This window comes from Cyanistes caeruleus, chromosome 17, assembly GCF_971803275.1.
Source record: "Cyanistes caeruleus chromosome 17, bCyaCae1.hap1.1, whole genome shotgun sequence".
Classification (NCBI taxonomy): Eukaryota; Metazoa; Chordata; class Aves; order Passeriformes; family Paridae; genus Cyanistes; species Cyanistes caeruleus.
In genome coordinates, this window is record NC_141717.1 from 14,289,056 (window position 1) to 14,316,371 (window position 27,316).

Genomic DNA, 27,316 nt, shown 5'->3' on the forward strand with positions numbered 1-27,316 from the left:
GTGTGTGACGGATGCAGAATGCTTCCAGAATCTTCCATGGCCATGTGTGGGACAGAGCAGGGCTGAGACCAGCAGCTTCCCAGGAGGCTGCACCCATTCCTGGAGTGCTGTTTGCCCTCTCAGTTAGGGTGGGCACCGTGCTGACCATGGCAAGCCCCATGTCAGGGCTGTGCCTCCTGGAAAAGGGAAAAGAGGAGCATTTTTATTTTTCTTCCAATTCTAAGTTTTGCAATGGAGTTAATTCAAAGTTTCCTGACTTACCCAAGGGTCAAAGCAATAGAAAAAAATTCTTCTTCCAAAGCTCCCAGCACTCTGCTTTCACTTTAGGATCCTTGGTGAGGGCTGCAAGTAATTTTTTTAATGTTTCCCCCAATGCTCATTATCGAAATAAATCAACGAGCGGATGTGGCTGCAAAGCTGGGGATGCTCTTGGGTCCCATGTTCTGCCTTTGGCAGGCCATTCCAGGGGCAGGCTCAGCTGGCTGATGTTCCCAGGGAATTGCTTCCTCCTAGACGTAAATTTGGGGCTGATTTCTACGTAACCGATCCAAGACATTTCCCCAACCGCTCGGGCAAGTGCGTAAACAAAAATGAAAGCACGGGCACACATCCCCAGTGCCTGCCCCGATGGAAAATGGAAATGCTCTGCGTTTCCTTTTCTTTTTTTGGGCAGGCAAACCACGAGCCACCTCGAGAAAGGCCACAAATAACCACTCAAAAAGCAATTTCATCTCACGAACCTGCCTCCGCAGTGATCAACGGGAAATGCTCTTTCCAGCTCTGTGTGCATGGCAGACCACGGCCTCTCATTAATATTTAGTATTTGTTTGAAGGAAATTGATTCTTTTTGTCTGCCATCCAGGGAAGCTGCCTTCTGAACATGCTACATTTTAATTGCTCAGTCCCAGCTCTGAATTAAAGCCTTTGTGCTGTTTCATGTGACTCCATTGCTATATCTGGCTCGCCCCAGAGATGGGCAACGAAACCAGATAGCCCAAAGGCTCAGGACAAAGGGACACCTTGCATCTCAATGCAAATCAGTCATTTTATGTCCTCACATTGCCCCATCACCATGGTACCCAAAGAAAAACGTGCAGGGACTGGTGAATTTAGCCTCGTGGCACTCCTGGGAGGCTGGGATGGATTAGCAGCTCCTTTCAAATCAAGGGAAACTGAGGCACAGGATGATTGAGGTGAGTGTCTGCTTCTCAGCTCTCCTGAGGGGTAGAGGGGCTGTGTCTGCATCCTGCAAAATCCCATCATCCACCTGGGGAGATGCTCTGCACATTTCTTGGGATGCTCTTGCCCTGGACAAACTGTTGGAATGAAAATATTCAGTGTCCAGGTCTGGGCTGGAGAAAAGATGACAGTGAACAGGATGTCCTCCCTTCACAAACCCATCTCACAGTATTTGACAGCATGAAGGGTTTTTCCCCATCCTGTGGGGTCTAGGAAGCCTGCTGAGAGGTCCAGAAACCAGAAATTCCATGAGAAGTCCAGAGGAAGAACAATGAGCTCTACAGGATACATCTGAGCCCAAGTCCCAAGAAGATGCAAGTTCATGGGGAAAACCCTGGATATATGGGTGATCCAGCCCCAACTCAATAAAAACCTTCAGACAAAACTGACCTGAGCAATTTTATTCTCAAAGAATCAGGGAGTGCTTTGGGTTGGAAGGGACCTTAAACTCATTTCATTCCATTCCCTTCCACTATCCCAGGTTGCTCCAACCTGGCCTTGGACACTCCAAGGGATGGAGCAGCCACAGCTTCTCTGTGCCAGGGCCTCACCATCCTTACAGTAAGGAGTTTCTTCCAACAGAACAAATTTCTCCTTCAGTCTGACCTCTCCTAGGCCAGCCATGGGGTGAGTTGGTGCTAGGGCAGGAGAATCCCTGTCTCTGGTCTTAGGTGGCTCCATGTGAGCATCTCCCACTGGGAAAGATGTGCCCCAGCTGGCTCCTGACCTGCTGAAAGAGCACGAAACCTGATATTACCCTTATTTCACCCACAGAGACCAGAGGCATCGACCAGTTTCCATCATGAAAAATCCATTTTTCCCTTTCTGATTCCCTGTAATCCCTCATTAAAGCATAAGGACATTCTCTGCTCTCTGTCACTGCTGGGATGCTGGAAAACGACCCTGCTCACAGCCAATACATTTATCTAAAGACAGGGAGGAAAAAGTCAGACCTGAGCACCCAGGCCCTGGTTGTGGTGCTCCCAGGAGCAGGCAGGGAAGCAGAGCTGGCTGGAATGGAAATGCAAGCACTGGGGCTGGCTGACCTTTGCCAAATGCCAGAGGAGCCAGCCTTTTCTGGCTGTCCCAAGTGGCTGTGGAGGAAATGAGTATGGCCTGACCTTACCCCTCCTAACTCAGCGCCCTGTGACAGCCAGAAGCACTCAGTGCAGACAGCCCAGTGCCAAAGGGAAGCACCAACAGCACCAGGTGAACACTGTGGCCAGGCTGAAAGCCTGAATCACTTTGGCTGAGTGTGTCCCTCCTAGGTGTGAAAAATCCTGTGTTTCCAGGGAGGTTGCAAAGCTTAGGAGGGGGAAACTGCAGGCTGGTCCTGGAAAGGATCATGCACTGCTGCCCCACAGGATATGTGAGGGCTGTTCCTGCAGCTCACCAGGACAGCACTGAGCCCCTGGCACAGGAGTGACACCACTCGAGGCTGGCATGTGCCCATGTGCAGCCACATCAGCCCAGCCCAGCACCAGGCACAGGATTTCCAAAGGCATGTGCAGAAAATGCCCCGGGGACCTGCGTGCCACTGGCAGCAGGAACATGATTAGCAGGAGCTCTGGGCAGCGAAGGCAGGAGAAAAAGAACAGAACAAACCACGGTTTTAATTTGTACAAGCTGGTAATTATAGTTGCTATCTGTCTGAAATCTCTATTGAGTTTATTTAAATATGTTCTCCGTGAAGGCCATTCAGACAGGAATTATCAAGGTGTTGCAGCAGAGGAGATAATGCCATGCAGTTTTCAACAGATCAAGGGCTGATTAGGAGGAATTAATTAGCTGCTTAAACAGTCCTTGACTCGCTGCAGCAATTAGCCTCACCTCCCTGCAGTCACGTTCCCTGCACAGCAGCGGTGCCGCCGATCCAAAGCACGAAACTCCTTCTCTGTGTGCTGCTGTGAGCACCAGGCCAGCCCTGGGTGGGCACATGGCCCTGGGAATGGCTCCTAAACCCACCTGGGAATGGGTCCCAAACCCACAAGGGCTCCAAAGCCACCCCATGGGCAGGGCCTGGTGGACAGGCAGGGCTGAGCTGGGCTGTGGGGATTCCTGTGTGCCCACTCCAGTGCCCATCGCTGGCTGGTGATTCCCAACACGGGGCAGGCATCGAGGGTCTTCATCCTCCAGCTTCAGGCATTCTCCATCCACCACCTTTTCTGTGCTATGAACCACCAGTTCTCAGCTGTGCATCTCCACTGGGGACAGCAGATCATCCAGCAGCCTTTATCCCACGTGCCATCACCTGCTGTCCCTTTGGTAGGGTGGGAGCATCACCCCTCACCTCTGCAAGCACTAAACCATGGAAAGCTGACACTGCAGGGCTGGAGGCTGAGCCATTCCCACTGGACACTGCCCAGGAGGAGAAGCTGGCACTTGGAGTGAGCACCATGAGGCTCTGAGCCCCTCCTGCCAGCACAGGGCCTTGCAGGAGCTGGCACAGCATCCCAGTGGGATCCGCTTTTGCTTAGCTGCTTCCTGCCCGCACCAGGAAAAACTGGCAGCCCTGGAGTACCTGATGCAGAGACTGAGTTACTCCTCTGAAAGTTTCTCAACTCACAGGCTCTCCATTACAGAGAGCCATGAGATGGTAATGTAGCCTGAAAGCTTTTTAGCAAATGATTAAAGCCTTGTGAAGTTCCCCCACCATGTACTGGAGCAGCAGCTTCCAGCTCATGCAATTAAAACACTGAACTGATATGAGAGGAGACAAGCACCGTCTCAATAGTTTCATGTGAGCTGCGAGGCAAACCAGGCTGAGGACTGCGTCCCTGGAGCTTGTAAAGGCTTTTTCATGGTAATAACCCAAGAAAATATTCACCCAGAGATGTTTTGATGGCAAGCAACAGGCTCTGGGGACAACAGGTGACAGTCTGTGCCCATGCACGTGGAGCCAGAGCATGGCAGGGACTCCTGGCAGAGCCTGGAGGCTCCAACACCCTGGTTTGAGGGCTGGCAGGTGTCCCCAGAGATGGGCTGGTTATCCAGGCCTCCCCAGCAAGCTACACCAGTTAAGATTTTCCCCTTTCCCATTCCCTCACTGGTGTGATGGCAGTAACAGCTGTCAGTGAGCCACAGCTGAGCAGCACAGCCCAGCTCCTCCACGTCTGCCAAGGGCTTTCAGTTTGGAAAGGAAAGCGTCTACTTGACGCAAGGAAGATTTTTCCATTGCCTTTCACTGGCTCTGGATGGGGTGTTTATTGTTTATTCCAGCCAAAAGAAACAGGAGTGGGATTTTGGAGAGAAAAGGAGATGTGTGGCCTGGCTGTGCAAGGACACTGAGGTGAGGAACAGCCAGCTGGAACACTGGGGCTGCACACCCAGGTGACAAAGAGCTGCACAGAGGGAAAAGCCACATGTTTGCAGGCTCTCACAATGGAACATGGGGTTTGGAACACACAAAGGGCTTCAAACAAAGGAGAACATCCATGAGCTGAAGAAAAGAACTACCTAGAAGCAGAGAGCAGGGTGGGCTGCTCTCCAAAACCAAAAAGGTGCGGTGAGATGAGACAGCATGTCAAACCCTCACTGCCCACACTGCCCATCACCCAAACCAAGTTAAGAGGATGAAACAAGCTGGAGTCCCTCTTCTAGTGAATCTTTCCTCATGAATGCTGCCAGTGAGGAGGTCAACAAGGTCCAGTCTGAGCACTTTGACACAGGGAGAAGAGTAAAGCGACTCCACTTCTTTACAAGTGGAAGGATATTGAAGCAACCCAGCCTGCCTCCACCACGTTTAGCTTAAAAAAAAAATCCTCCCTGCACCCAGGCCTAGTGAAATTAATTGGACTGAAATGGCACAGGTCACCTCAGCTAACAGCCTTGAAGGTAAAACAAGCCTGCAGGTAAACAGATAAGGGTTTCATAAAGACTAGGTACACTTTACCTCAGAGTTATCCCTCCAGATTACCTCCATACGAGCCTTTACCTTGAATCCACTCATGATAAAGAGTGAGATAAAAAATTTCATTTCTCTAATAGTGTTTATGTGATTTGTCAAAGTACGATCTCATTAGCTGGCTGCAATGAAAACAAGCCCTTGCTTAGTGTATGCCAAGGCAGCCTGGATCCATCGATGTTCCATGAGCCACATCCTCTCCTCTTCAATAAAAACAAAAATGACACAGAATATGGGCTGCATTTGCTAGCAATTTCCAACACAAAATCTGAACAGTTTCTCCTCAAATCAAAGTGCTCATGATTTATGTCCAAAGAGCTGGAAGCTGAAGGCAGGTGATTTCAATAACCCAGAACAAGCTGTGTTAATTAATTCTGAGAGTGGGCATGGGGAGCCCTTATGAGCAGCTCCCTAAGAGTGAAGGGCGATGTGCTCCTGCTATGGGGAATCAGGCTGCACAGCCCAGCCCAACTTTCCCAGCCAGAAAATCCCATGGAAAAGCTATTTGTGAAATAATGATTTCTCCAGAGTGCAGCATGGGATGGGGAAGGACCTTTCCAGTCCCAGCCTGGGACGTGGAAGGGATGGCCCAACAGTGGGAGGGACACGAGGGGATGGGGGAATGGGGAGCAGCTGGAACACAGCCAGCTCTTCTAAACCACGAATGCAACCAAATAAAATAATCTCCTGAGGTTAGGGAAAGGCAGAAGCTGCCCCTGCACAAATATGTGGGGCTCTGCTGGAGCTCAGAGGGAAGGTAAGTGCTGCCAGATGAGCATCTCGTGAGCAGGACGAGGAAGCATTTTGCCAGATTTCTTTTCATCTTCCATGCCCAGATGACTTGGCCCACACACATCTTCCTACTGCACACAGTTCCCATCCAGAAAACCACAAGCCTTGTATGTTCACACGTTTCTCTGAAGCTCAGAGTGTTTTCCTTGGGGCAAACAGATTGGAAACAGGCAGCCCATAGCAGGCACTTTCATAAACAAACCAGAAGCAAAGGTGTATGCCAGCCTCTTGAGTGACTGAGAACATTCTGCCCACCTCACATCCTGTATTTGCATGGTTTTTTTTCCTGTTGCTCGTACTCATGCAGCCCTAAATAAAGCAAAGCTGAGGAAGTGCCTGAAGTGCTCTACACAGCTGCTTTCACTGAACCAGGCTGTCTACCCAACAGACCCATTTTCAAACAAAGCGATCCAACAATAGCACTGACGATGTTTGAATTGGCACGGATTTAGGAAGACAAGCTCTTTGCTGCACCACACTGTCAGCAAGCACTCAGTACAAATGCCACGTTACAAGATAAACATCTCTCCTTCTCTCTTTTTTCTTTTTTTTTTTTTAAGATTCCTCTTTTACTTTTTCACCTCCATTCACTTGTGTTATTTCCAAATGAGGCCCTGGATCCCAATGGATCGCAGTGCTGAGGTCAAGTCCCTCTGAATTCGTTTCAGCGCCTTGGGTTTGGTTTTCAATGTGGGGATAAAGCTTTATCTGTGTCACAAAGCATCTATTCTGCTCTTCAAAGCTTTCCAGTGCTGCTGCAAACCTCTGGTTCCAGTTGCTATCGCTGTTGCAAATAAGGTCAGCCTGATTAAAAAACAGTTATTACAGGTGGAGTGAAAATGGTCAATCTTCAGTCAGTGCGTGCTATGTAAGAAATATCCTGTTCCTGAACTGAAACAAGCCTTCACAGGCTCCAGGTAAAAGGAGATTGAGGTCACCTAACAAGTGACATTATTGCAGCCTCTGATTCATTGCAAAGAGACTGTGTAAAGCTATACTGGAGATGTCAGCTAAATCAGGTGTTTCTTTCTCTCCTGTATGACCTGTATTTATTTGCAGATGCAGGTTCAGGTACCACTGTGAGCAGCCAGTGTCCCCAGCCAGCCCAACCTGCACTGCCTGCAGCCGAAATCTGGGGCTGGATACTGCAATATTTCAATTCAGGCAATTACTCAAGGAGCTGAGGCCCATGGTAGTGAAAACACTCTGGCTCTGTTGTCTTAAAGATTAAATCAGAAGCTCCAATTCACCCAATGTATGAGTAAGAAGGAGCTGGCAGGAGAGAAGGGGATGGAGAAAGGCTGTGGGTGATAGCAAGCAGCAGCCTCTCAAGACACAGACACAGCAGCACACAAGCACCCAGCCCCACACGGAGGAAGATAAAGCAGCTGAGCCATCCCAGCACTGGATCCTGTGTTTGATGTGAAGGTTTTCAGGCCTGGGTATCATCTTTGCAGTTTGCTCTCGCTAATAGGTTTGCTTGGATTCCAGCTCAGCCCAGCTCATTAGCCACACCGCCGAATCCCACACTAATTCTGCATCCCTTCTACTGCTACAGATAAATAATAAAATTGCCTCCACGCAGGGGTTGTTTTCTTCCTCTCTCCCCTCCTAATGCAGGTCTGGTAGCATCTCATGTATCTGTTAATGAAGTCCATGATATCCAGAGTTTCTCAGCAAGTAAAAATTACAATCATTAGCCAGTGAGTGATGAGAGACAAAAACACCATTTCTGCCCGGGCTGGCAGTAACAGTACAGCAAGTCCACGTCCTGGAGAGCTGAGCCTTGCTCTCCTGTCATGTGGTACCCAATGTTCTTCATTAGCACCTCTCCCTAATAGAGCAAGGCAGCGTCCTGTGGCAGGTCACAATTACACACAACAATTAATTCAGGGAGAAACAATGACAAGGAACTGCAGAGGAACACTTTGCAGCAGGGTGGTAAAAAGATGAAGTGGAAGAGGAATAGGAACATTTTAAAGCCCTGCCTGAAACCCAAAACAGGTGACAGCGCAGTAGAGGATCCATGGCTGGTTTCCTTGTACATGAATTCGTAATTTTTATTTTAAATAGAAAAGAAACACAACCATTACTCTTTTGGTCACAATACCCCAGTGACCAGGATCAGCAGGCTCAGACCAGGACTTCTTGTGCTATTTGCAAACAACACACAAAGCCGACTCAGCTTCTCCCAGAGCCGCAGCCACTCTCTTGCTGCCCTTTTGTGAAATTAGGGTTTAATTCTCTGGAATAAGTCTGCTAATAAGGAGTCCCAACACACCCATCCTCTGGACAGCGTGTACCCGCTCATCGTTCCCCCAGGAGCCGTGATGGGAGGGGGACAGGGAAGGGGGGAGGAAAAAATAAATCCACCTCTGAGAGCACAAAATGCAAGAGAAATCCAATACTCCTTCACAGAGGAGTGAGAGGTTGTTGGAATAGAGGTACTGGTTGCACTGGCCATGCTCAGCAAAGCACTGATTTCGTCTGGAAGGGCCCCCTGTCCTCTCCAGATCATGTTCCACGCTCCGTGTTAAGCCTCCCCTGGGAACATTTCCCACTGAGGACACGCATGTTTGCGACGCTGCCGTGGTGCCAGCAACAATAGAGAGGGACAATGTGATCTTTATGTAACGGGGGCTCTGTTCCCCTCTGCCCAGGGATGAGATGTTCAATACACGGGCACAACAAGTAATAACAACCTGAAGGGTTAAACACAACCACTGGACCCCTCGGTGTCAGCACTGGGGTTCCCCTGGGTGTGGATGGGTGTAACCACGTGCCCCACGGTATTTGTTCATCTGTTCAATGCAAGAAAAGTAACCCAAAAGTCGAGTGAACACTCAGTCATCCTCAGATCCTGTGATCTGCATCCCAGGGGAGCTCCTTTCCCCTCCTGCAGCCTCAAAGCCCAGTGCTGGGATACAGATACCAGCCCTGCATCCAGCGCTCAAAGATTCTCACAGCATTTTGCTCCACACATTTCTACTAGAGGACTGCACAGAGGTGGAGGGTAGAGGGCTGAAAAAGTCCTTCCAGATATGGATCTACTCACATCCACACCGGTGACCAAAGCTTAATGGATGCAGGAAGAAAAGTAATGCTCCTCCGTTGAGCAACGCACTTATTTCGGCTTCCGAGAACATCAGTCTCTGGAAAATGATTGTATGACAAAATCTCAAAATGAAACTAATTCAGTGCTGCTCTCCAGCCTTGGGAATGAAATGAGTAAGTCTGCAGTCATTACAACAATGTCCTGGTAAAAATAAACAGGAAAGGGCACTTAGTAGGAATGCTTCATAGTTAAAAATACAGTATCTCATGTGAGGTCATTCTGTTTTTTATAGGAACAGGCATGTGTGCCTCAAAGTGATCAGATTTGGTATTACTTCCTGTTGTGGATGGGCACCTCAGTCACAGACAGATGGACAAGGTTCTCTTCCCCAGTCCAAAACCCTACCTGGGATGATGCAGGTTGAGCATCTGCTATTGGGCTGACAGCTCTGAGAGAACAGGCAGGAATTGGAACACCTGACTACATGGGGGGATTTGGGGTCTGTCTTCTCTTCACTCAGCAAGACTGACAAGGAGGATGACCAACTTTTTCAATCTAAAAGGTACAAAGACAATGTTCAAGCCAGAGGTGGGCACACTGAGCAGCAGACAGGCACAGAGATGATGCTGGACAAAGGACAGGAGGCAAGAAAAGTGGGCAGAAGAAGTACTGTAAAGGATCATAAAAGCTGCATGTACACTTTCCTTCACAGAAAATGTCTTTGTGCTTTTATGGCAAGGAGCTGCTACAATTACAGCTTCTCTTATAAGTGAAGCAGAAACCAGATAACGAGCAAACCTCCCACCACACAAAGGAGGTGACGAAGGCGTTCTGGGAGCCCTGACGGTCAGGCTTTCCTGCAACAGCCAAAAGCATAGAATATTGCTAAAAAACATCTCCATTTCACCCTTTTCAGGGCTGTGAGCTGTTCATAGCCTTTTTCTTCCCCAAAGTATAAAAAGGATCGCACCAAAAATGTACCTACACAGATAGCAAGTGAAAACCCTTCAGCCAGACAAAGCAGAGCTTGCACATGCAGACCTGCAGAATGAGCCCGTGGCTGCATCATCCCTGGTATGGGGAAGAAAAAAGAAGGAACAAAAAAGAGATTTCACAAAGGAAAAATCCAAGATATTGTCCAATCCATGTGAGTTTCTGCTTCATCATTGAGGTTCATGATTTCAATGACACATGGGAAAATCAAGAGCTCCCACCAGTCCTCCTCTCCTTGACCTCAATATCCACTGGAGGAACAGGGCAGTTTGATGAAGCCATGCACAGGTGTAAGAGGCTGGGGCTTCCAGATTTTCTCGAAACCAAATTTTTAATTTCCTAAGAAAATGGGAGCAAGCACAGAAGTTCTTGGTATGGAAAGGGAAAATTCAGGCAGTGGCTCCACAGCCCTTGCCCTGGGTTGGGGTCACCCTCCAAAATCAAAACCCCTTGTTCTGTACAGCCAGTGCACTGCTCCTCTGCCACATATCACCCAGCCCAGGCACACTCTTGTGTCCACAGCTCACGTCCTCTATCAACAAAATACATCAGCACCAGCTTCCAACAATCAACTGTTTCCCCCTGGATTTGTTCTCAGGGGTTTTAAAGCTTTGTCAGGATCCCTTAGGAAGGGGAATGTAAGGCAGGCAGCCTGGGAGGCTGCACATACTTGCCTGCCTTAACTAAGATGAGGCCCCTAATATTTATGAGGAACCAATGTCCAACAAGCACTGCTGTGATCAGGCTGCTGAAGTATCTGGTGCCACACTCAGGAGAGCAGGGATGTGGGACACTGCTGCCAAGAACCATTTCCAGTTGCACATATCACTGAGGTCATTATAGAGGTGGAAAATACATGGAGGTTTTTGCTTTAGTGATTTACTGATCTGCTTTCCCATCCATTTGCTGCTGCCACGTGAGCAACTGGAGATGTGTCCCCTCGGAGTTCATCCAGGGGGGGGAAAATAGGGAAAATGAGGTGGCATTTTCTTGCCACAAGCCAAAGCCAGCACCCCCACCATGAAGCCCCAAGGCCTCCCTCCCCACCATGAGTCTCCAGACATGCAGAAGATGCAGCTGCATCGTGATGGAAGCGCAGCAGCAGGGCTTACGGAAACCTCCCAAGAGCGCCCAGAGCACTGCGTGTCTGCATTTCTTCATCAAAACCCTATTTTGGGAGATCCCATCCTTCTGGGAACTGGGCAGGCTTCTGCTAAACAGCCTGTGCCATAGCACAGCTGGAATGTAAATCTGTGATTGTGGCAGGCCCCTGCCCAGCCCCTGGATCACTGACATTCCAGGGGTGGCAGTGGGTTTCTCTCCTCGGAGCTCCAGCAGCTCTCACTCCCCAGGCTATGCACAAACACTGCCAAATCCCAGGGCCAAGCAGGAGGAGCTGCCTCTTCCACACCTCCTGGTCTGGGTAGATAAAACCACTTTCTTTTTTGCTTCCAGCTGCACCTTTTCCCTTGTCCTGGTGGTCACAGACTCTCATGAGCAGCACCTCATCAGCACGTGAGAAGGCTTAGCAGCAGGATGGCAGGAGAGGGATGGAGTGGGATGGAGAAGAAAGGGCCTCTTCCAGTTTCCAGGGTCTACAGATAATCCTCTGATCCATATGGAAACAAGGCTCTTGGCTTAAATTATTTTTTTTTCATCTTTTGTGTGTGTGCTGACTTACTCCAGCAGGGCTGCCAGCAGCCTGCAGTTTATTTTTAAAATACTAAACAAGAGAAGTCCAGTATATACAACAAAGACCATGGGTTTTCACAGAAGCACTCTGCAGATGCTAAAAAAAGGAGGTTGCTTATCGGGTCAGCTGTGAGGTGAGAGGCAGATTCTGACCTTGGTTTTGAGAAATGCTGAGCAGGCACATCGCACACCAGCTGGATCCCAAATTCACTCCAGGAACAGGCACAGAAATTGCTCAGCTTCCCAAGCACAGCCTGCCTTGGCAGGTACCTGTGCATGGTGGGTGGGCAGATGCTGAAATGACTGTCACCACCTCACCCAGAGCCCTGAGACCGTGCCCAGCTCAACACACAGACAAAAAACTCTCAGCTCACAGCTGCCTGGCCAGGCTGGGCTCCACAACACCCCCAGCACAGGCAGCTCAGCCTGCAGGACATCATCAAAATATATTGCACAGCCTCTTCAAGAGGATTTAGATGAAAACACCACCACTTCCAGCTGTGAGGCTGTGGGAAGCAGTGCTGGGACGAAGGATGTGGCTCTCCCTCAAGGTGACAGCGCTCCTAATTGTGCCGCTCCAGCCGACACGCCGGAGGGTGCGACCCAGTTTTGGTGCTCGTTATGTGGCTGGCAGCTGTGCCAACACACTGGAAAAGCTAAATTTAGGAGACAAACAGTCCTGGTGTTACACACCCAGGCAGGACTGGCTCTGTTACGAGAGCTGGAGAATCGATGCCATCCGCTTCCACACGTTACAGCGGCGCTGCGAAGCCCTCGCTGCCGGAGTGAAAGCGTTACCAAGTCACTTGGAATAAAATTGCCACTAAATGCTATTTGGGAGATGGGGGAAAAAAAAAAAAAGGCAAATCCTCACTCTTTCTCAGCTATTGTAGGAAATGAAAATGGCTATTGCTGCCTGGTAGAGAGTCCAATTATGAATAATGCGCGTTCTCTCCCTGCACAAAGGATGAAAGGCATCAGAGCTGGTGGTGACATTTTAAGACCGGAGATGTAAGAGCGGATCTGAGCCTCATTGCAAGCCCAGCTTTACCCCAATAAAGAAACACTTTCTGCAGTCAATTGCCTTGCAGCGTAGCTTGAAGCCCCGCTATTGATCTAGCATCTGTTATAAGCAGATAATCATCGCCACTGTGCCATGGCTTATATGATGGGGTCTAAAAGCACTTTCCAGAAGCTGGTTGAGGGCTGTTTTCTGCTCTCCCCTGCAGCTGTAGGAAGGCAGAGGTTTGTGGGGGAGCCCACAAAATTCTCACAAGTTGACAGAATTTGAAGGCCAGAAAAAAAATATTTAATCATCCCAACTCATTCATCTCCCAATCCTGTAAACTTCAGGCAACTGAAGTGCACTCCCTGCAAGGCTCTGCTGCCATCCCAGCCTTCCACAGTTATTTTATACCCTGAAATTTACTTTCCCCACCGAGGTGCTGACACACCACCTTCAAGCCACAGCTCAATCTTTTCCTTCTCTAAGAGGCAGCGAGAGCTGCTGAAATCTCCCAGCATCAGGCTTTTTTCTCCTGTCCCCAAAAGGTTTCTCAGACTTTGGCTCACTGAGGTCTGAATCCAGACAACTCCTGAGCTTCCATTTCCTTCCCAGCAGCATGGGGATGTTTTGGGCCAGGCACCTTCCTCTGAGTTGAGCAAGAAGTGGTCAGAGGTAGGTGAAATCAGACTGCCAGTGCCTGCAATCTACCCCCTCCTTTCCAGTGCAAACACTTCTTACCCACTAGGCAGATTCCTTCAGTCTCCAAAGAAGGAGAAAAGGATGGGAAATTAAAAATAAATGAACCAAGAGATACACATCCATCAGGAGCCAGGCGTTGTCAGCCCAGGTCCCTGAGCAACTACTTCTTTAATCAAAACCTCATGCAGCTTAAACGCTTGACAGAAGTCTAGAACAGAGACTGTGTTACCCTGAACAGCAAAAGCTGCAACCTTGAAAAATAAAATCACTGTCTGATGGGGTCTATTTCTTTAAAATCACACTAAATTATGCCAAGCCTGTTCCTAGCTGTGACATTTGAGGTTTCACCCTGCAGATTCCTGTGAGACACACGGGTGTCTCAAGAGGATGACCGGAGGTGATGGGAGGAGTGAGCTCTGGGGCGCCAGCTGAAGATGAGCCATTTCTAAATCGGTCCATGACGCCAGACCTAAATTTTTAAGAGGCTCAAATCAAGAAAAGATTGCTGATGGATGCACTCCCCACTTAAAACTCACTTGCGTGGTGATGGACGTCAGACTGCTGGCCTCATGGCTATGCCTGGCTGCTACTGAGAGGGACAGAAACCTTCCAGCTTTCTAGAAAGTCCTCGTATGCCAAGGCTCAGCCAGCTCTTTAGAGCCTCCTGCATGCAGGTTATCTGCCTCTCTTGGTTTGAAAATGTTTGTCCCTGAGGAGTTTTCATTTAATGCCTTCCTTGGTTACCAAGGGATGAGAAGTTTCTCCCATCGTTCTGCAGCTTTCCAAGCACAGATGGGATTTATTGAAGTTCCTGCTGCTCTGGCCTCATTAACATTTTATGGCACAGTTCCAGAGATGTGCCTGCTCCTTGCTGGGTGCCCCTCTACAGCCCCATGGTGGCTCAGCTCTCCTGGCTGCACTGAATATCCCTGGGGAGTTTTTAAGTGATTCAATTCCCAAAACAGCTCCTCTGCTTCCTTTTGAGAGCTCATCTGCACCCTGCCTCCTGTGGGACCACAGCTCCCAGCAGCTCCTCTCTTAACAGACAAGGTGGGTGGGAAAGCAGAGACAGCATGAGCAGGAGAGAGGAAAAAATATGGGAAAAACTAGAGAATAGTGCAGGAACACATTCAGGCTGTGCCATGGACAATATAACCTGTCCAGGGATAGGCAGGATTTCAACTGGCTTGAAGGGGGTGGAAGTAGAAGAGGGGGTGCAAGCCCAGGGTTTGGTGAGGAAATGTAGTAGGTGGCCCTGGGGAGACATTTCCAGCACCCTCCAGCACATGCCTGCAGGGAGGAAGGTAGGAATTTCAAATCCTGAGACGTTCTGAAAGAGCTTTTCTCCCCTGTAGAGAACAGGAGGGAGCATCAGCACAGCCCAGCTGGAGTCTGCAAATTGCCCCATTTAGGCTCTGGTCCTCAAAATTGCTCTTAGCCAAAGTACATCCACTGACCTGACAAGCATCACGTTTTTCTCTGGAGGCCACACTCCTCCACAGCCTCCAGAGTTTGTGCTTCATCCCCAAACTCTATAGGTTTTGTTCTAGAGAAATATGCCTGGTTGTACTTCTCCATCCAAGCACTAAGAAGCCAGGGTTTCCCCACCACATTTTTATTCAGAGGCACAGCACAGCAAGGACAACCCAGCACAAACTTTGGAAGAGGCAGACCTGGCTGGAGTTCAGCAGAAACAGGGAATTAAGACACTGAACTAAATCAATACATCACCACCCAATTTCTATCCAAATCAGGAATTTCATGCACAGGAGAGATTTTGACCAGCATCCCACATCAGTTATTGAGCAGAGAGAGCAAAGAGTGCTTGGCACTGTGCAGAATTCCAGTCTTTACACTGAAGCTCTTGGAAACCCAGAGTAATTCAGATTCAGAAGCAATCTCAGCTGCTGGGAAGGAACTCAAACAGCCAAGGACAGAGAGTGTCTGTGCAGAGATGTAGGGAAAGAAAGAAGAGCTGCTGGCTGGGTGCAGGGAGGGGACAATGAGCACATGGATAAAAGGATGGGGAGGAGGTAAAGGAAGCAGGTCAGGGAAAATCCAAGGATAGCCAGGGCCACTCTTGCTGAAATGTGCCCAACAGTGGGGGCTTGTTTAGGGCTGCAGGACCCAGTCTTCCAGCATTGCCTGGTGTGAGGCACACACTGGCACTGAAAACACCAGGGAGATGCTTGGGGGCTTGAGCAGAGCAAGGATGGAGGAACAAGGACTGCAAGATCCTCCCGGCCCGTTCCAGCCAGGGAAACACAGAATTCCACACTCAGAGCTTTCCCCAACAGCCAGCTCAGGCTGCTCACTCAAACCTCCTGCTCCCAGGCACAGCCCTGCACGTCTGGCTTGGAGTGCCACCTGCTGCCAACCGTGCCGCTCTCCAGTCCCTGCGAGGGGACAACAGCAGCGCAGAACAACAAACTTCTGCTCTTACATCAGCTTTCCCTGTGCTTTAACAGCAGCCAAACTCCTGCTCCAGAAAGCAACATTATTTCCCAAGCTGCAGGCATCCCACTAGTTGCAGGCATAGCAGCAGATGCTAATAAAAGAACTTTTTTTTCTTTGCCTTTCATGCAGTTTCTCGCTGGAGCCAGTCTCTCCCCCCAGAGACCACATCCTGAATCTTCTTGCTCATTGATTCTTTATGCTAAATGATGACTCCACAGTCGAAATAATGTGGCATATTCCAGCTCGCATTTCAGACACCGTGAGACTTTTTAATAACGAGTTGCATGAAAAATTAGGGAGGCTGCAACAAAGAGCTCCGACAGAGGTTTCCAAAGTGACTCACAGCCAGTAGATCCTCCCTTTTCCAAAGCCCAGCGTGAGACAATTTCAAGAGCCCCCGCACTCAGAGAGAGAGGAGTCCTCCCCCTCTGGAAAAATAAGGCCTTTCTAAGGAGAATTCTCCAGGGAGAGAAACCCTGCAAGGAGGTTTGGCAGGCGGATTTGGGAATCATGGCTGAGATGACATCCCATTCCCAGGAGCGCTCAACAGGGATGTTTCACTCCACGCCTCAGCTGTGCTGCTGAGGGTGCTGCAGGGTGGGAGTCACCTCGTCCTGCAGCCAGCCTGGGCTTCCTGCTCAGCACATTGGCTCTGGAATGCTCCACGACACAGCTACTAGCTGTGTTTTGCAAGAAGGCAGTGAATCCAGCAGTAACAGGCAGTGGGGGTTTCTCCAGCCTTGGCTCCCAAAGCACTGTGGCACCCACAGCAAACATCACCCATGCACAGGTATCCTGCTCCTCCTAGGGCTGGCTTGCTGCCAGCCCTGCAGCTCTCTGCCAGGCTTTGCAGCATGATGGAGGAGGAATTTTTTCAGGCCAACTTTTGGCTGACTGTTTTTGCTTCCTGCCATCCACACAAACAGCTGCCAACGCATTTCAAGGGGAAGCAGCAGGCAACATATCCAGTGCAGTCACCCTGATGGGGATTAATGCCATTCATGCTCAGTCCCAGTAGTGAGCAGTGCCTGGCTGCTGGGTGGGACATGTGGCTGAAGAATGGGTTTCATTGCTCTGCTCCCTCTCCCAAGCTCAGCTCCCAGTTCCTTCTGGATCCTGTGCTGGCTTCCACCTTCACCTTCTCTGTGACAGCCCTCACAGTCACCCTCAGCCCCAGGAGATCCAGCACAGCTCCCTGATCACCCACTCCTAAGGTCTAGCTGAGCACAGTTCCCCCCACTCAGCCCAGCAGACTTCCCAAGAGAGGTTTTTTCCTCCCAAAGGAAGCTGGGAAAGGAAGGCTGAGAGTAAAGGAGCTGGCACAAAGGCAGTTCTTACCACATTCCAGAAGAGAGGGTTGAAGGCGATTGAGAGGACGGCCACCATGAAACCAGTGTCAGTCACATCCACATAGCCAAAGAGCCACACCATGGCTGCCACATCCACCTGTGGAAGAAGGGATGGTTACTGCAGTGCAGGATCCCACAGGGACATTTCACCTCGAACCAAACCCACCAGCTGCCCCAAGGGTCAATGAACCTTTTACTAGCTCTAAACAGCATGTTGTTACAGTTTGCAAAGCTCTATGTCAGGGTGCAAAGCCCAAAAGAAGGATGGGGGCTTCTCCAAGCTGTGCCCCGAAACCTCAGGGGCACTGGGCTCTCTGGGATGCCCAAAAGGACAGAGGGATAGAGGTGACAATGCTGCTCTGAGGATGAGCACCAGCCCTCAGCTGCCAGCTCATGAGTGTTTTAGGAGAGGAAGCACCATTCCACAGCATCTCAGCTCATCAGGACTGTCCCAAGGATGCTGGTCTGCATGGAACCCCCTGGCAAGGAACTGTGTCAGCTTCAAACTTGTCTCCCATAAAATCACAGTGATGCAAACCCCTCCACAGCAAGGGGGAATGCATTTGCACTATAAGGAGCTGCGAAAGAATTTCCGGTCTTAATGACAACAACAAAACCCCTTAAAACTTGCAGTTCTCCTTTTAAGAAAGAGAGATTTTTCCCAAGACGGCTCCCTGACATTGTCAGCATTTTTACGTGCAGTAAGCCATGCTGCTTCTCCCTCTTCACTCCCTCTCCCTGTACTGGTATTTGGATGAATAACAGCCAGTATCTTTTCTTTTTTTTGGTCATAACCTTTGAAAACAAAAATCAAAACAGCCCAGCCCTCACTTGAAACAAAACCAAGACAACACCGAGGCGTGGAAGGTTCTTGCTTCCCCCACACAGCTGTGTTTGCAAGTCCTTTGGATGCCAGGGGACAGACACAGCTCAAAAAGTTACTGGCTCCACCTTGCCTGTCCAGGAGAGAAATTCCCACTGGCTCCTCACAGGCTCTTGGAAAGAACCAGAACCACAGTGTCATCTGTGGAATGGGGCTGGTAAATCCAGCACCTCTCCTAGCCCAGAGAAATGGCTGTGGGAACAGCTCCCATGCTGGTCCAGGGCATATCCAGTCACTCCAAGCACCTCCTGCCCAGCCATGACTGCCCAAGGTGCAAAGTGCAGGAGCAAAGACTGTACAGCCCTGGGGAAAGAGAGGATCCTCATGGGAATCCACAGCTGCCCTCAAACAAACCACCACTGCCACAGAACCTCCAGGCTCCTTCATCTGAGCCCTGGGGACATGGGTGCTGGTAGGGAACAACGGGAACAGCCCCCATGGCCTGATCCAGACCCATTTCCCCCTATTCCCACCTCCACAGCCTCTCTCCTTCACCCCCGAGCAGCCCTTCCCCACCAGACCTTGTCCCTCCGAATTGTCAAACCACAACCCAAGCTGCTGCTGGCACCGGGCCGAACTGTCTAATCCCGCTTCAATGGCAATCCCGTGGGACCAGGACAGCTTCTTTCCTCTCGTTTTGTACGGTGCTGAGCACAGTGCTAGCACGGGCTGAACAAAAGCTTCTTGACCTACTAACTCCTGGCAGGCTCCATCGTGAACATCGCACTCACCTTCTATTTTCCTGCTCAACAAATTCGCGGCTGCCAGCGGGAGGCAGATTGGCCTGTGCCTGGCGTGTGCTTTTCGGGATAAAAGGGGAGCCCTAAAGGGATGAGCTGTCTCTGTGAGCTGCTGGGACAGCCACGTAACAGGCACAGAACATTCAACTTTGCCCCCACCTCCCCACGGTGGGGGATCAATGACCGTGGCAAGCGGTGCCCGCTTGATCACAGCCCCAGAGTCACGGAGGGTGGCAACAGCATGGGCAGCTGGGTGAGAGCTGCATGGACACACAGGTGACAGTGGCATGGACACCCAGGTGAGACATAAATGGACATCCAGGTGACAGCTGCATGGACACCTGGGTGACAGCTGCATGGGCACCCAGGTGATATCTGCATGAACACCCAGGTGAGACATAGATGGACACCCAGGTGACAACTGCATGGGCACCCAGGTGACAGCGGCATGGGCACCTGGGTGAGACACAAATGGACACACGGCTGAGAGCTGTACAGGCAACTGGGGGACAGCAGCACAGGCAGCAAGATGAGAGCTGCATGGGCATTTGGTTGAGAGCTGTATCGGCACCTGAGTGAGAGATAAATGGATACCTGGGTGAGAGCTGCATGGGCATTTAAAAAGAGCTGCAGGGGCACCCGGGTGAGCTGGTGGCAGCACCCCCGAGCATTCACGCAGTGCCAGTGCAGCCCCTGCGTCCTGCTCACACCGTGCCGGCCCGGCTGGGCTGGAACCGGGCTGGGGAGGGCGGTGGGTGCACCTGGGGGACCGGGGACCGAGTCCTGCTGCACCTACGGGCACAACCCGGGGGCGATTCCCAGCGGACCTGCCGAGCACCGCGGCGGCACCGAGAGGAGCGGGGGATCCATCCCCGGGCTCCCCCCGCTGCCTCAGGCCGGGCCCTCCCCGGGGCCGCCCTCCCGCCCGCGCCCGGCCCGGCCCGGCCCGTCCCGCCGGTACCTGGCCGTAGTCCAGGCCGCCCAGCCCCTCGCAGCACTCCCGCGGGAAGCGCCGGGCCCCGCCCGCCGCCGCCTCCCGCCGCCCCGCGCCCGGCCCGGGCCGCCCCGCCATGGCCGGCTGCCCCCGCCGCGCCCCCGGCCCGGCCCGAGCGCCCCGCCCGCGGTGGCGCTGCCGGGAGCCGCTGCCGGGAGCCGCGGGCCCGCCTTTCCGGGAGGAGCCGGGCCCCGAGCCGCGCCGGGCCCGGGGCCTGCGGGCCGGGGACTGCACTGACCTCCGCTGCGGGTGCGTGATCGTGTCGGGACGGGAGCGGCCCCGCGGCCCGGGATGGACTTCGACCCTGGCCGCGGGAGCAGCGGGAGCAGCGGGACGGATCCCCGGGGCCGCTCCGGGAGCTGGAGTGCGGCCGGCAGTGGGACGGCCCTGAGGGGAGAGGGACCCAGAACCGAGTGGGCACCGCTGGTGCGGGGGCAGAGACAGGCACTGCCAGCCCCCGTCTGTCCCCTGCCAGCCCCTGCCCGTTCCCTGCCAGCTCCCGTGCCTGCCCTTTGCCGCATCCCTGCCCCTTCCTTTTGCCCACAGAAATTGTGCCTGCCCCATCCCTGCAAGGGCTCCAGGCCAGGCTGGACTGGGCTTGGAGCAGCCTGGCCTAACGCAAGGTTTCCAGCCCATGGCTGGGGGTGGAATGAGATGATGTTTAAGGAATGAGATGATCTTTTCCAATCGAAACCATTCTATGATTCCATGATTCTATGGATCCCTGCCCATCCCCTGCCCTGTCCCGGTTCAGTGCTCAGGCCAGGGCTGGGAGCTGGGAAACAACTGCAGTGGCTCCCTGGCAGGAAATTAAATGTCTCTTGACCAGTATTACTCATTGAAGGGCAAAACGTAAAACCACCAAGTCTAAATGTATTTTAAGGACAATTCATTGCAGCCTTCTCCCTTCAGCCAGTGCCGTATATTTTTTTATTGCTGTTATTATTACTACTCATGTTCTTTTTCATCTTCAGTCCTCTCTAGGATATTTCTGCTTGGTGCACCTCATGGGCTGCAGTCCTGGATCTGTCTGGAAAATAGGGTAGTATCTTCCCTGTAGACCCCTGAGGGTCTCTGCTTGTGCAGATCCTGCTTTGCAAGGAAATAAATTTTCTTCAAAAATAAATACGGTGTGAATGAGCTGCAAGTGTCCCTCCCAGAGGTCTCATGGGAGCAGGGAAGGGACAAGATATCCAAGTACTCGTGTCCTGGGAGGCACCGAAAGTGTGCATGAATGATGGCTCACTTAAAGCCCTCCCCAGGAAAATGGCATCTTTGGAGGATACACTTCAGCAGACCCCAGGGATCCCAGTTTGGCACCACGGGAAACCAGCCTTCCTTAGTTCTGCTGCTGCAAACCCCTCGGTGCTCCAGCACATCCCCAGCTCCCCCCTGCACCATCAGCTCTGGCACTCAGGGTGCTCACAGAGGGCCCAAGGAGCACATTCACGGTGTGAACCAGGCTGGTTTGGGGTGAGGCACACACCGAGGCGCTGTGGGTGGGAACAGCGTTCCCCATGGATCTCCAGCTGCTTCCGGCCTCTTCTCCCCCGCACTGGATAATTTTGCTGTGCCAAGTGTGTAATTATCGCCTCTGCCATCTCCCAGGCTGGGCTGCGGGAGCAGGTGGGAGGATGTTTGTTCTGAATCCCACCAGCTGGGTGCTGGGAGCAGCAGGAAGGGCGACAGGGATGCAGTGGGGGAAGCGATGGTGGCTGGGATGTGTGAGATGCTAACGTCCCTCTCCAGGAGGAATTAGCAGGGAGAAACCTCTGCACTGTCCTGGCTGCAAGGGAAAGGTGTCCTGGTGGTGCCAGTGCTGCCAGCTGGGAAAGGACAAGGATGCTGTGCACAGTGGGAGGAGGAATGGGTCAGGCTGAGGGATGGATGGTGAGGAGGTGCAGAAGGATGAACTGTCTCACTGGCTCCTCATTCAAGGTCAGCAGAGCTGGGCTGTCATGGAAACGTCTGTCCTGTCACCCAGTGAAGGCATGTGCTGCAGAGTCCACTGTCCTGCCACCAGCTCAGTTATGTTTAGGGCAGCGAATCACACTCGAACCTCCTTGCCATTTCCACTGCCAAATTCCCTGTCCCTGGAAGTTTGTCCATGTAAGAGGGAAAGAAGGCATTTGTGGCAGTGGGGGCCCCTCCTTTCTGCCCTTCATCCCACCTTGGACACATCCCTGCAACTGTGAAGGAGACAAAGAGGGCTTTCTGCAAAGCCTGGATTTTATGTGCCCATCCCTCTCCTTCCATGCCTTTAATCCAGCTTTCCCTTTCTGAGCACCAAACTTAGGAAGAGGACATTACCCTCAGCTTTCCCAAGTCCTTTCTCAGCATGAACTCCCTCAGTGCCCTTTGAAATCCCACCATGGTCCCAAAAGGCCCCTGATAAATACAGAGTTGCATCATGGCAAAGGATGCTGAATGTGTGTTAGCAGGACACTGTGGCTTGGCAAAATTCAGTTTGTTCAGGAGCATTTCAGATTTCAAACACAACCCGGGAAATTCCCCACATGTGGAAATCTGGGGCAGGGAGTGCTGTTGGGTGGTTTTCCCTTAGAAATGGGACATTGATTGGGAAACCGCAGTCCGGTAACTTCGGCAGAGAGGGACGACTCTCCTTACAAGACCAGGAAAATTTTCCAGGTCAAATGACTGGTTTCCTTGCTGGAAAAATAAAAGACAAGTTTTGTTTCCATTCCTTTTTTTTTTGTCCATGGTCCCCATGTTCAAACCTGCCCTGAAATAAAGCTGATCCTGTGGGTTTGGCCCTTGCAAACCTGCAAGGTGGTGTGTGAAAAGCATGTGGTGAAAAGCAACAAATAATGCTGGAGCACAGAGCCGAAACCTTGGGGAGAAGAAGCAAAATTACAGCTACTCCTGTGTCCTCCATCAGATAATGTGCTGTCACCAGCAGTGTGATGCTGCAATCCAGACCTGCAATCCTGGTGGAAATCCTCTAGTGTTTGTGCTGGAGGTTAGTTCTATTTATTTTCTGATGAATGATTTACTTGAGTAATTGGCACACAGCTCCCCTATTACAGATCATAAAGAATTAATCACGAGATTTTCAATGCTCCCCTATCAATTTTATTAGGCTTGATTGAGCGCAGTGGATTGGGAGCATATGGTATGTGAGGCAGACTCTGCTCCCAGTTACACCCTGGTTATGCTGAGGACTTGCTCAGCTGCTGATCCCTGTAAATCCAGAGAGACAGCTGCTCCTTTCCTCCTTTCCATGCCCCCACTGTTCCTTGAGTTCCCTTAAATACCCAGGGATACAGAGAACAACCAACACCACCTCCACGTCCCTAAATTCTCCGAACGCCCGAGATGCTCCTAAACTGCAAGCCAAGCTGGGTAGAGGATGCTTTGCTTCCAGCTCGTCCATGTTTCAGCATGAGCCAGAAACTGGAGCCAAACACTTGGGATCTCAAGATCTGCCCCTACAAAGGGGACGTGTCACGGCGTGGGAGGCTCGTCACTGGTGAAAGCTGAGGATGCCTGTGTTGGCGTCAGGGAGTCCTGCCAGCCAGGTTTGCCCATGGGAGATGCTTTCTTGGAAGAATTGGCAAAAAAAAAGTCCTAACACCTGCAGGAGCAGGATGATACATCCCTGCCCCAAACCAGCAGCACAGCGTGATTCCCTGGAGCAGAAACCTTCTTAAAAGCCACATCCCCTGCGTGGTTCCCCTCATGCAGAGAACCAGGAAAACCTTCACAATTTCCATGTGGAAGGCTCACAGTCCTTCCCTTGCTCTTTGCCTGTGGGTGTTGTTACCATGCAGAGTCGTGATTTCAGGGAAGGGGATGGTGCAGGGCCCTGCTCCAGCTTGTGGGCAACGCTCACCTCGGTGAAACTGCTCCCAGTAACATCAGCATCCCAACAGGTACAGGAGAGAACAAAAACTTCGGGAGTAGATGGAGCTACTTGCATAAGCCCAGCTTATCCTGAGCTAACTCTCCTTGCAAAGCAGCCAGTCTGGCTCAGCTTCAACCCCCATCCCCATCTGCTGCCTCGAGCAGCTGCATTGAAGGGCACTGAGAAGTTATTGCCAGTAACTGTTGGCAGGAGCCAGTGTGGAAACCTCCCTGTGGGAGAGCTGACCTGGGGAGGGAAAATCAGGAATGCAGCAGAGGACAGAGCAGGATCTGGCTGGTACAGTCAGAGCATTTTGTATACACACAGTCGTGGTTCAGGAGCAGAGCGAGCAGGACTTTGCAGAAGGGTCTTGCCCAGCTTCAGTGTGCCCAGTCAATGGGGCTGCCTCTTCTCTGCTCTGCCCCAGCTGCCTGCACCTGAACCAGCTCTCCAGGGCCTTGTTGTGTCCGTGTTTCTGGGTGAACATCCCTCACAAACCCCTCAGGCTCTGGGAATTCCACACTGACTGCAGGTGAACCTCGTGTGGGAGCTGGGTCTCGCCTGGGTGCTCTGCCCTGGCACAGCCACAGCTCGCCCTGCTTTGAGCCAGGGCATCGTGCCCTCGTCACACTTCGGTGGGGAGAAGCACACAGGGAAGAGGCAGACAGACACAGAAACATTAAAAGTGCATTTTTCCAGCCTCAGCATTTCCAGGGAGCTCCAGTACCCCTTCAGAGCCACTCATGTGATGGCACAGTGGGATGGAGCAGGCTCCCTCCAGAGGAAGCCATCCTGTTGGAGCAGCTTCCCAACATCTGCACTCTGAGGCTTGCAGAGATAACATTTAGGGAAGGATTCACACAGCTTCCCTGCTCCCCGAGGCCGCCTTCATCACCAGCATGTCTCTAATGAAGCGGAGGCTTTGCTTTCTGGGATCAATGAATCCACCGATCGTGACCTGTCTGCTAAGTGGGAAATCAGGTCTCTCCCTCCCTAAACTCGTCTGAGCTGGGCTCAAGCAGCAGGTTCTGTCCCCACGGTTACTCTGTGCTGCTTAATTGCAAAGCCCGTGTCTGATTAGAGAGCAGCAGCGAGGGTGTGCAGAGTTACCACGGAGCAGCGGCTGCTTCCCCAGCCTGGGAGATGGCTGCAAAGAAGGAGGACATTTTGAGGCTCCAGGTGGGTGGAAATCACCCGAATTTCCCTTTTCCAAAAGGTCCTGACTCTGCACAGCTGGCTGGAGGGTTTACTGCCAATCTGCTCTCCCCCAAAGCCCTAAATCCCTCCAAAGCACTTTTCACAGGGACAGATGCTTTAAGAGAAGCTGAGGCTTCCCAAAGCAGAAGGCAGCTGAAAAGGTCACTGCTACCATGTTCCCTGGCCCCATGACAGAGGTGGAGACACCCCCATTGCCCCTGGTTGCATTCAAAGAGGCTGAAGAACTTTCCCTAATGCTTCCTGCCCCTCCAGGTCTCCTCTGCACCTACAAACCACCCTGTGCACCCCCAGTGCCTTTGCCTGTAAGGTGCAAAGCGCTGAACCAGCCTCCAAAAGAATTCCTTGCACATCAGCAGCCCAGGGATAAGGTGCATTGCTCCAGACACATCTAATTAGGGTGTCACCATTATCTGAGCCATCCAGATGCCCAATGCTCGCTGCAGCATCGAGGAGGGATGGGGTGGATCCATCGTAGGGAGGGGGCTGAGTCACAGCACCAAGCATTCCCTCCGTGGCCATCTCTCATCCCTTGCTCTGCTGGTGCCTCTCTTTTCCCAGGCAATCAGCCTTGCTCTCAAATGTGACCCCCAGGAGGGCTGTGGGGGAGGAAAAGCTCTCATTGAGGACTTGGCAGAGAAAAAAAAGCCTGGAAGTGGGGGCTGCTCCTTGCCAGGTGTGATGGCCCCCACAGCAAGTGCCTGATCCCAATGCTCAGTGCCACAGAATGCTGGGCTCAGAACCTTTTCAGAGCAGCAGCCTTTCCCTGAGTGGTCTCTAAAAGCTGTGGGGATATGCTCTGCCTTCAGGCTGAATCCGCATGGAAGACTCTTGGGGAAGGGCTGACTGCAAGGCAGGGACACAAACATATGCTTGTGGGGGACAGGGAAAAGGTTCCATGGGAACACACAGGTCTGAGGAACCACAGAGCCAGCTATAAATACCTCCTCAGAGCATCACTCCCCCTCCTCTTTGATGTTTTTCTGTTATTTACTTCAAACCCACTCCTGCTCCTGCTATTTTTATATTATCTCTTCTTTCCCCCCTGCTTTTGCATCTGTTTACAAGGTGCCTCAAAGACGTGTTTCAAAAGGAAGATGGGAAGATGGTCAGGGACCCTGGGAAGAAGGTCAGAGACCCCAGGGAAAAGACTGGGGACCCTTAAAAGAAGGTTGGGGACCTCAGGAGGGCAGAGGCTCTCCAGCTGCCAGCATGCTGCTCTCCAGCATCACATCATGGGCAACGCAGAATGTCCCTATGGGAATGATGTGGTGGGTGACCCAAACTGTGGGGAAGGGGCAAATGGGGTCTCCTGCTGCTCTCCAGTGACTCATATCTGTCAGATTTTCAGGAAATTGGTCTCCCTGTGATGCCAAACCCCTGCCAGAGCCAGAGGAATCCAGGCAAGCGGCTCAGAAATTAATGAAAGTGGAGACTGTGTGAGTAGTCAGACACAGATGAGCTTAATTCCCTTAAACAAATTAAAAATACATCACTCCTCACCACTGTGAGCCTGGAGCCACAGCAGCAGGAGGGGGGTGTGAGCTGTGAGTGCCTTGGCCCTTGGACCCACCACCAAAACTCAGTAACCAGGATTTCTGCTGTGATCCTCCCATAGGCAGACTGGGAGCTGGGTACCATTACTGGGTGATAACTCATTTCAACAAAAAGAAACTGCTGGAGCCAACTTTTTGTTTCTCTTTCTTCACCTTTTCAGCCCAAACTGGTCTTTGATTGTATAAAATGGTATGAAGCAGTTCTGTGGTTTCCCCACCTAAGCCAGAGCAGACTGTTTACCTTGTTTCAGGTTTAAGATGTTTAATCCCTTTAGTGCTAAAGAAAGATGCTGCCCCCATTCCCTCCTTCATGCATCTCCCCTTCCCACACCCACCTGGAAGCACCAAAATCCAGACATTCCCTTTGCCAGGGTGCCTGCCTGTAGCATCACCCACTTGCCAAGGACTGGGGTATTTTTGCAGATTCCCATAAAGAAGGGAAGCAGCTGGGATGTGGGTCACTGCCCAGGCAGGAGTGTGGGGGCTCCCTGCCATCCCTGTCTCTTGGGATGGATGTTTTCTGCTGTGGTTTGTTTCTGCTGGTGGAGAGCCCCTGGGACCCTGCTTGGACATTGGCTAACAGGGAGAAATCGAATCCAAAGGTCAGGGAAGGAAGGGGGAGAGGCTAGAGTGAAGCTGGCAGCATGGGGTGGCCCCAGCACCCACTGGCCACAGCAGAGTGTGGGATGTGGGAGGAGGAAAGCCCAACTGGAAGTGTGGCTGGAGCAGGAATGAGGAGGCTTCACCAGCAGATGGGTTTAATGGGGGCTGCCATGAAATCTTCAATATGGGCAAAACTTAAAATCCCCACGGGCTTCTCCTCTCCAAGGTCTGCTCCAGCCCAGACGGGCAGGCATCCAGGGCAGCCTCCTGGCCT

At 51.7% G+C, this 27,316-nt stretch overlaps 1 protein-coding gene and 1 long non-coding RNA gene across 6 annotated transcripts in view; one reads left to right on the top strand and one right to left on the bottom strand.

Moving 5' to 3' along the window:
• PEMT (phosphatidylethanolamine N-methyltransferase) overlaps positions 1-20,368 on the bottom strand; it is a 42,188-nt gene extending 21,820 nt beyond the window's left edge. The window contains exons 1-2 of one of the 5 annotated variants that reach the window (XM_023936893.2): positions 20,042-20,368; positions 17,176-17,283 (exon numbers count right to left, since the gene is read on the bottom strand). In XM_023936893.2, the coding sequence (XP_023792661.1) occupies positions 17,176-17,268 (93 nt within the window). In that variant the 5' untranslated portion in view covers positions 17,269-17,283; positions 20,042-20,368. Of the gene's footprint in view, positions 1-17,175; positions 17,284-17,882; positions 17,942-18,800; positions 18,951-19,403; positions 19,714-19,770; positions 19,900-20,041 lie in introns of those variants that run through there. The other 4 variants (XM_086854093.1, XM_086854095.1, XM_023936892.2 and 1 more) reach the window with 4 other exon arrangements.
• LOC147650078 (uncharacterized) lies at positions 19,941-20,929 on the top strand. Its single transcript, XR_015277292.1, has 2 exons — positions 19,941-20,052; positions 20,778-20,929. It is a non-coding gene; the product is annotated as an uncharacterized LOC147650078 (long non-coding RNA).
• The last annotated feature ends 6,387 nt before the right edge of the window (positions 20,930-27,316 follow it).